This window comes from Rhamphochromis longiceps, linkage group LG11 (assembly GCF_057381845.1).
Source record: "Rhamphochromis longiceps isolate RC_006_pf linkage group LG11, R_longiceps_female_GT1.1, whole genome shotgun sequence".
Lineage (NCBI taxonomy): Eukaryota > Metazoa > Chordata > Actinopteri > Cichliformes > Cichlidae > Rhamphochromis > Rhamphochromis longiceps.
In genome coordinates, this window is record NC_140567.1 from 8,800,174 (window position 1) to 8,810,000 (window position 9,827).

The 9,827-nt window shown below is 45.2% G+C and overlaps 1 protein-coding gene across 1 annotated transcript; it reads left to right on the forward strand.

Moving 5' to 3' along the window:
* The first annotated feature begins 124 nt into the window (after positions 1-124).
* Positions 125-8,917, forward strand: LOC146658517 (dynein axonemal heavy chain 5-like). The gene is made up of 9 exons (XM_085422169.1): positions 125-435; positions 561-665; positions 3,486-3,667; positions 3,782-3,901; positions 3,979-4,084; positions 4,293-5,794; positions 6,274-6,463; positions 8,593-8,693; positions 8,777-8,917. Exons 1-6 carry the CDS (start codon positions 274-276, stop codon positions 4,434-4,436), a joined length of 819 nt encoding a protein of 272 aa, XP_085278295.1. The 5' UTR covers positions 125-273; the 3' UTR covers positions 4,437-5,794; positions 6,274-6,463; positions 8,593-8,693; positions 8,777-8,917.
* Positions 8,918-9,827: the final 910 nt, after the last annotated feature.

Below are 9,827 nucleotides of genomic sequence, written 5' to 3' on the forward strand. Positions count from 1 at the left end.
AAAGCTGTAGCGCCCAGATTACTTACAGCTACTTCCTGCAGCTGATATAAGATGCTGTAAGCTGAACACAACTTCAACCGTCTGTTTGTTGAAACATAGTAACGGACCACATTTTCTTGTTAGTAACTGTAACGGCGTTGTAACGATAGGAATAGTAATTAGATTACTCGTTACGGAAAAAAGTAGCGCCGTTACTCCCATCACTGGTAATGAGCAGCCTGCAGAGCTCTCCAACCACCCCGTCTTTAAAGCCCATGAAAGGTTTTCCTTTGCATGGTGAACTTTGGTGACAGAGTGCAGAGGAAGTGCTCTGTCTGCGTCACGTTAAAGGAACCTGAACTCCATCACGTTCTGTATTTCCAGCCTTTACTGGGGAAATGTCTGTTCTTCCTGAGAACCACTGAGAAGGCCATAACCACCGCTAACATGCAGCATGTCAGTAACTGGTCTGGGTTACCTCCTCACCTGCAAATTTAACAAACTGCACAGACCTCATTGGTGGATTGTGACATGGATGCAGCCAATCATTCTGATCTTCTCGTGCAACCTGATGTTTCCAGGAAGTGAACTTTGGTGTGTTGGACTGCAGCGGTGGCGGCGGCGTCCTGAACAGTCTGGAAACTCTGCTGACTCACATCATGTTACCTGCTCTCAGGTCGCAGCAGGTAAAACACCTCCATCGATTCAGGCTTTCACTGAGCACAAAAAGGGAGATGTTTTAAGCTTCCAGTGATCACATGACGCCATATATGAAGACTTTGTTGATGGTGGGAAGGAAAAACTCTCTTTAAACAGGAAGAGACTGAAAGCAAAGAAAGGGGCAGGGAGGGGCAGCCATGAGGGGTAAATCCTGGGAAGAGAAGCCAGTGTAGGAGAAATCTGCTGTTTCTAGTCCCTGTCAGGACTCTTGCTGCAGCATTTTGGATTAACTGAAGGCTTTTCAGGGAGTTTTTAGGACTTCCTGATAACAATGAATTACAGTCGTCCAGCCTGGAAGTAATAAATGCATGAACTAGTTTTTCAGCGTCACTCTGAGACAGGATATTTCTAACTTTAGAGATGTTGCACAAATGGAAGAACGCAGTCTTACATATTTGTTTAATATGTGCATTGAAGGACATGTCCTGGTCAAACATGACTCCAAGGTTCCTCACAGTGTTACTGGAGGCCACACCTTGGGCTTATCTGTACCTGCTGGTTTCTCTTTGTGGGGTTTGACTGTTGAGCAGCTGTTACATAATGATCTATGAAAAGTCTGATTTGTGTGCAGTGCTCCTCCTGATGCTTTTGGCCTGAATAAGGTAAAAAGTGAAACAGGAAACACATTAACCTTTGTTGTTATTGCTGACTTTTGACCCTGTGCCCAGTCGTGGGGCTCTGTGCAGGATGGCGCCTCGTGTCCACACGTCCGGTCCTTCCTGTCCTCGGTGGATCAGTTTGTCAGTAATCTGAGCTCAGCCCGACTGAACATGGAGAGAAAGTTCCAGCTGCAGCACGTGGAGCTTCCTGACGACATCAGCCAGCTGAGCAGCCCTGCAGACTACAGAGCAGCAGGTATGAAGCTCAAGCTGTTCACATCTCACACAAACAATAAGACTGTTGGAAATACAGGAAACATCGTTTAAAGGTTTAAAAATCAACTCTCAGGTAAATCAAACCAGTTTATCTGTGGAAGCTGAAGGAAGCATCTGACCTGAGATGATGGCTTCTTTGTAATAATGAGTCCGTGTTCACGTGTGTTTAGAGGAACTCGTGTGTTTCACTCTCAGCCAATAACAGTGAGCTGGTGGAGTGTCTGGAGGAGGTGTTGACCCTGTGGACGAATCAAATCAAGCAGGTGCTGACGGAAAGCAAGCAGATGAGAAAAGAGGCCGACGACATCGGGCCGTCGGTCGAGCTGGAGCACTGGAAGAGCCGCACGGTGACCTTCAACAGGTAGACGTGTCCTCTCAGCTGGATCTCCTGTAGCGTCAGCATTTACAGGTTTCACTTTAAACTCAGTTTATCAAACATGATCTGACGTCTGTGGACAGAAGCTCCTCAGACCTGGAACAGTTTAGTCTCCACTCTGAGACTTCAGGACAAAACCACTTTTACACAATATAACTTTCTGTTATTTCTCTTTCTGCTCTTTAAAGTTGAAATGTTCCAAAATATTCATGTGTTTGTTTGTATAATAGTTTTTAACCCTTTCATGCATGAATTATGACGACATCAATCAGGATTCTTTCTTTAGTATTTTTATTCATCTTTAGGGATGAAAAAAGATTTTTGAACTTCATTTTCTTAAACATGTATTTTTCCATCTTGGTTTGAAGAAATGTTTTGCGCACTTACACTGGCTGACCAGTAGGTGGCAGGTATGGAGCGACACATCAGAGTCCAATATAGGGTTTATGTGCAAGTACGACATCAACACTGCCACGAATACAAGCAAACAGCCTTTGAACAGCTGTAACTGTGTGTGTGTGTGTGTGTGTGTGTGTGTGTGTGTGTGTGTGTGTGTGTGTGTGTGTGTGTGTGTGTGTGTGTGTGTGTGTGTCAGTCTGCTGAAGGAAGTGAAGGGCTCTCAGGTGAAGAGGTCTCTGGGGGTCCTGCAGGTGGCTCAGTCTCGGTGCCTGCATGCCTTCAGTTCACAGCTGTTGTCTCGACGATGCTGACATCATCACTGATCGATTTATTGATTTATCAGGACAGAGACATCACTGTGGTGGCCAACGAGGCAAAGGACAACGTCAAGTATCTTTACACCCTCAACAAGTTCTTTGGATCTGTGGAAAAATCCACTCCTGTGAGAAAAACACTCTTCATGTCTTTCTGTATAAAACCGTCTGCAGCTGTTTGAGTCCTTCATGATTGTGAGGAACAGAAAACAGTGAAGACATCGTCACACATCATTCACAGAGAGGGTGTAGTCACAAGTCACAGCTGAGACAAAGGCCTGTCTGTAACTTAAGAAGAAGAAGAAAGAATTAAAGTGACTGTTTAAAAACTAAAGACTTCTTCTTTTCTTTTCTCAGTTTCAGACTTTTAAAAATGTTTAAAAAGATCAAAGAGACAAACAGGTTTCAATAGGACAGAGATCACAGCTCAGTCTGAGATGTTCCAGCTCTGATTTATCAGCAGTATTTCTCTGATTGATCTTTTTTATTAGTTTGTATTTTCTGTGATGGTGAATTTGTCAGTTTGTGCTGATGAGTCGGGTGTTTCACCTCCACCAGCTTCTTTTTTAATGGTTTTTATTATTTCTTCTTTTGCATCGTGTTCTGATGACAAACCGTTTTCTTGTTACTGGATCAGATATGGTGGATACAGGATTCTCCAGCTCAGCCTGAATGTGCATTTATTTGATCTCTACATGTCAGTAATGAGGCTGCTGTCTGTTCCTGCTGTGTCAGCAGCTTTGTTTCTCACACTGAAGCTCGTATCAGTCACCGGACAAACCGTCTCTCATCCTCCGTCTTCCTTTTCTCCTGGCTCCACAGACCAGGATGCTGGAGCACATTCCCAGTCTGATGAACGGCATCAAGATGATCCACGTGGTGTCCCAGTACTACAACACCTCAGAGAGGATGAGCTCACTGCTGCTCAAGGTCACCAACCAGATGATCAGCACCTGCAGGAGCTACCTGCTGCAGGGCATGAGGCGTGTCTGGGAGCACAGCAGGTACCGCAGCACACCTGAAACTTACATTAGACTTAAACTCCTGTTCAGATCGTCATAGAGTTTAGACTCAGACTAACAAATAGACTCAGTAACATGTGTGTGTGTGTGTGTCAGGCCGGTGCTGCTGCAGAGAATCTCTGACTGCTGTAATCTGAATGCGGCGTATCAGCGAAGCTTCCACAGCGTCAGAGACAAACTGAGAGAAAACCCTGAGAACAGACAGTTTGACTTCAGGTGATCAGTAACTGACTCTGAGTCAGAGCGTGTCAGCAGCGTCACGCTAACCTTTACACACGTGTGTGTGATTTCAGTGAGAACTACATCTTCGGGAAGTTTGACTCTTTCTGCCGCCGTCTGGAGAAGATGGCCGACATGGCGTCCACGCTGGAGAGCCTGGCTGCTCTGCAGAGCATGAAGGTGGATGATTGTCAGATTAGAAACAAGTGACTCCATCAGATATTCATCAATGCACAATAATAATTATAATAAGACATTTATAATATAAAAATGGTCGAATTAAAGCCAATGCAAAGCTACAGTGATGAATGGACATTTGTAATGATTTTGTATAAATGTATTTCCTCCTTTTATTATTTATTAATCGTGTCAAAAGTCTATTTTCCAGTTCTTCCATTTCAGTGTGACAGAAATGAGACGGATTCAAACTGAGCTCAGGTGGAGGGCGTGGAGAAGATCTGTGTTCGCTACCAGACCATCGTCTCCACAACTGAATCCAAGACCTGTGACGTCCTGGATCAGCGCAAACTAGAGGTGACTTCAAGGGGAAACAATAGAATAAGATAAACAGAATAACATACGATACAAAATAGAAAAATACTATATCTGTCATTTATGACAATAATCATTGAATTATACTTTGAATCTCAGTGTTTACGTGAATCCTAGTTTGGTCTTCACAGTATTGGCCAACAATAACAATGATTGATTGGATCATTGCTCACATTTATTTTTTAAAATCAGCTGAGAAAAGATCTAATTTCAGTTTTTCATCAGAGGTGAAGGTCACCGACTGCCAGACAGTCACGGGACTTACAAAGATACAGAAGACTTGATTTTCAGTCTCATCATGTGCATCCCTGTGCTCTGCTGCCAAAACTGAATCTTGATTTCTTTGAAAATTCTGAAATGATTCTGATCATTCTCCACTTTTATTATTATGGTCTGTGTGTCAGATTGGGCCTGAATATTATTCCAGATATGCTTCCTGACAGAAATCTTCTTCTTTTCTTAATCCTGTGCTTTTGGAGCAGCTTTGTGCTTTCAGTTTCTGTAAAAGTGTGTTAAGAAAACAAAAAAGGCTCTACAGTGTGTTTGTGGTTTGGTGTTTTAATGGTTTCTTTTTCTTTGTAATAATAGAAAAGCTGGTGCTCAGAGGAAGAGGGCGGCTTTACTTGTGTCTGTTAGGATGCCTGGGTCGTTGACCCAGGGGTTTTGAGTTTATTATATTATTTATACTTTCTAGTTTTTGGTTTCTTTGAGTTCTGTCTTATAGTTTATGTCTCTGTCTTCTCTAGCTGCTCTGTCTCCCCTGTCAGCTGTATCCCCTTGTCTAGTTCGCGTCTCTGTGTGTCCTTAGTGGCTATATCCCCGTGTCCAGTCAGTGTCTGTGTCTGCCCTGGTCCCACGTCTCTGTTCCCTCTGTTGCAGTGCGTGCGAGTCTGTGTCTTTGTTCTGTCTGTGTTATGTGTTTCCTGTTTTACTTTGAAAGTCCATGTCTGATGTTAATGTGTCTGGTTTTGCTTCCCCTTGTCTCGTTAGGCCTGATTTGCCCCAGCTGTGTTTCCCTCCTGTTACTCATTCCCTGATTGCTCCTTCTGTGTATTTAAGCCCTGTGTTTCTCTGTGTCCGTGTCGTGATCTACCGTTTTCCTAGCTGTGTGTTCTGTCATTCCTCTAGTTTAAGTTTGTTTTGAGTTTTTTCAGTTATGTTATATTTTGAGTCTTAAATTAAAGCCTTTTTGAGTTCACTTCTGTCTCCAGAGTCTGCACCTTGGGTCCTATTCCTGCCTGCACACAGCCACACCTAACAGTGTCAGTGACAGAAATGAAAAGAAGCTGAAATGAGTGAGAAGGACGATGAAGGAAACATCTGTGCTGTGTCTGCTCTGTAAGGAGAATCTCTGTGTTTCTTTGAATTCTTGCACTTTGACTGTCTGCTCTCCTGATAACTGATGATGGAGGAGAAGACATGAAAAACAAAACAGCTGAATAGAAACTACTGACTCTGCAGGACCCGTTGTCCTCAGTCACCATGTTGACCTCAAAACGTCTCAATCACAAATGTGGTGTTACAGATGTCACCAATTACAAGCCAAATGTTGTGTATTACAAATGTGTTATTATCATGTAATTGTAAGTTTGTATGCTGTGTTATCATCACATCCTAAAATAAGAGCTCTTTAACACCTCAGCAGAGATCAGGTGCTGTTGTTCTTTTGAACACTTCACCTTTTAAAACACTGAAAATGATAAGAAATGAGAGGCAGAGTGAAGAGAAGGGGCTCAACACACATCCTAGGGGAGCCTGTGTTCAGTGTTCTTGTGCTGGAGGTGTTGCTGCTGACGTGTCTGCTGTCTTCCTCTCAGGAAATCCAGCAGCCAGTTACACAGCGAGGTGCTGATGCCCAGCAGATCCAGTTTGTGAATGAGTTGCTGGGGAAAGATGGTGTTGAACACTGAAGTCCGTGAACATCATTCTAACGTATGAGTGTCCAGATGTGTGAGGGCTGAATAAGAGGACAGTTGAAATGGCATCCTTGGTCGAGAGGTTTGACCGGTATGTGACTGACATGGATCCAGGTTGGAGGGAAGTTTTGATTTGATGCATGACTAACTGTTCACAGCTCTTCATAATGATGGAGGTGAGTGGGACCAGACAGTTGTCCTTCATGCAGGAGGGACACGACTACTTCAGTACAGGAATAATGGTGGAGAGTTTGAGGCTTGTGAGAACAACAGCCTGACTCAGTGAAGGATTAAAGATGTCTGTGAAGTATGATTGGACTACAACAACCAACATTCATCAGTCCTATAAATGAGATTGTCACGGTCTGTCTGACAGACCGTGGGGATATGGGGGAATGAGGACCCAAAACGCATGGTTCTGCGATGCAAACGGTGCACTTTATTTACAGTGAAGGTAACAGATGCACAATAAATCCCCTTTGCTCCCTAGACTCCCATGTGTGTGTTCCCCTCCGACGTCCGTGCTCGTGCTCCCGGCAGTTGTGTTTCTGCACACCCTGTGCGTGCTGCCCTTCTGGTCCCTCGTTCCACCTGCAGGACAATACAGAAGCAGCCGTTAAACACTGAACCCGCGCGCACACACGATCCGCACTTCCTAATACTACACACTGACTTGGAGTCTTAGCTTAATGATCCCGCGCCAGTGGGAGCTCCAACACTCTCCTAAGTAGCTCCCCCGACGAGCCCTGATCACCAACAGGTGTGTGGCAGGAACTTCAGGTGTGGCCAGTCCTCCTGCAGGGCCACACCCATCAGGCCTGCATGTGGCTGTTCTCCATCCTCCAGCCACACATGTACACACCCTGCCTCTACATATGAGTGGAACACCGAACACAGCATAGTGCAGAAAAACACACATCCCCAAATAACAACAACAACACTAATAATAATAATAATAATAATCCATCCTGCTCACGGACCGCCGAGTCCTCCAGAGCCGGGTCCGTGACAGAGATGGTGATATTCACACAGGTCACTTTTTGATGGGCGGAGCAATGTAATTACGCACTGACTGATTTGCGCGTTTAGAATTTACACATTTGGTTTTTAAATGCTTTTCTTGTTTGTTTCACTACTAATATAGCTACTTTTGGATTATTTATGTATTTATTTATGTGAGATGTTCTTTTTTTTATTTTGTATTTGTTATTTGGTCGAGTGTGTAAGACAGATAAAGACTGGAACGGCCTGTAAACACAGTTATAGTGGAAAAAAGAAGCCAGTTTCTCTGTTTCCCTCCCACTGTGGTGTTTTTGTTCTACATTTGAATAAAATGTTTTGGGTTTTTCTGAACACAGACTGCTGCCTATGCACTTGTACCTTTATTAAAAAACAAATATTTGATGGAAGTTGAGTCTCTGAAGGCACACAGGTGTTTGTGCCAAGCAGGAGCTCTCTCTAGAGCACTTGTTGGTAAAAATGAATCCATTCAGTGTGACTGGACCTTCATGTTCTCTACCTGATCTCCCCTCATGGCTTTTTTTTTACCAATGTTACACTACAGTGCTATTGATCCGTATCCATCCCCTCCCTGCTCAGCATGACCTCCATGACTGTTAGTAATAAAATATGCGTTCCTGTGGGTCACTTTGGGTCGATAAACCTTTTGGAGAGTGTGCGCACGGCAGCATCATCATCACAGTGGAGCTTCATCACAGCTTAATCTGTAGGAGTTGTGCGGGACTGTGGGTGTTCAGAGGATGTGAAATGGCCCTGCCCCTATAATCTGAGCTTTGTCTTGAACTAGAAGAGCTAATCTGCCTATGGGGCCTCTTAGAATAGACACAACAGTCTATTCAACCAAGGCTGCTACTAAACGAGATGCACAGATGTGGCCACACATCATTCTCCATATGTGATCCTCTCGGGCACCTGCTTCAGGCACTTGTAGCATCAAATTAATCCAAATTAATATAAATTTTATATAAAATATGATGTCCAAATCACGGACAAGCAGCATCCCACCGCTGTTTATGTTTTTAAACCGATTTTGCACAGAGAAGCATTTTTTGAAAACTGTATTGATTAGGGCTGTTCGATATAACGATATTGTCACGGCCAGGCGGATCAGCTGCACACTGATCAGCCCTCTCTGTTTCTCTCTTTCTCTTCCTCTTCTCTCTCGCCGGGGCGGAACTCACTGTGGGTTCACGCCCTCAGCCCACGCCCTCGGGAAATGAGACACCTGGGTCTCATTAAGGGGAGCAGCATTTAAGCCAGGAGGTGACTGCTGTTCGTCGCTGGATCGTTGTCTACCACGCGTTAGTGAAGTCAAGCTACAGCAAGTTTAGTTAAGAGTGTTTTCCTTTGTGCGTCGTTCTTAACCCTGTCTCCCTGTCTACAGAGCTTCCTGGATTTCCCCCGTGTGATTCCCGTGTGGTAGTGTCGGAGTGTGAGCCTGTGATCGTGTGAGTGGATACTCTGAAGAACGCGTGCTTTCCCCTGGACTTCCCTGGAGACCCCTTCTCCCCCCACTCAGCTGTACATAACACCCTCCCGCACATTCTTGTATATACACTCCACACTGACTCCAAGATGGCGCGGCCACGTCCAGACGCCTTCCTGACCGCTCCGCTCCGACTACGTGACATGAGGGACTGCAACATTCTGTGCTTCACGGAGACATGGCTGTCCCCCACCGTGCCGGACCAGGCCGTAACTCCGTCGGATTCATTCTTTGTGCTCCGCGCGGACAGAACGGCAGAGTCGAACAAAACCAAAGGTGGAGGAGTGTGTTTCATGGTAAACAGAAAGTGGTGTGATGCCAGGAGCATTTCTACTCTCTCCAGCGGCTGCTCGCCACATCTGGAGTTCCTGAGCATTAAGTGCCGCCCTTTCTATCTGCCCCGTGAGTTCACCTCAGTCATCGCCACGGTGGTCTACATCCCACCCCAAGCGGACACAGGTATGGCTTTGTCCGAATTACATGATGTGCTGAGCTCGCTTCAAAACAAGGACCCGGGCGCAGCCCTCATTGTAGCAGGAGACTTTAACAAAGCGAACCTCAGACAAGTCATGCCAAACTTTTACCAGCATGTCTCGTGTCCAACGAGAGGGGATCGGAGTTTGGATCACTGCTACACGCCATACAAGCAGGGCTACAAAGCTGTCTCACACCCGGCTTTTGGGAAGTCTGACCACAACGCCATCTTCCTCATTCCCCAGTATAAACAAAGCATACGGAGGGAAGACGTGACCAAGAGGGAGGTAAAACGGTGGACTGCCCAATCAGAAGCTACGCTACAGGACGCACTCAACGACGTAGACTGGGACATGTTCAGAGCATGCGCAGTCGACATCAACGAGTTTACGGAAGTAGCAGTATGCTTCGTCAATATGCTAGCGGAGGAGATTATCCCCACTGCGAGAGTTGCCACATTCCCAAACCAGAAACC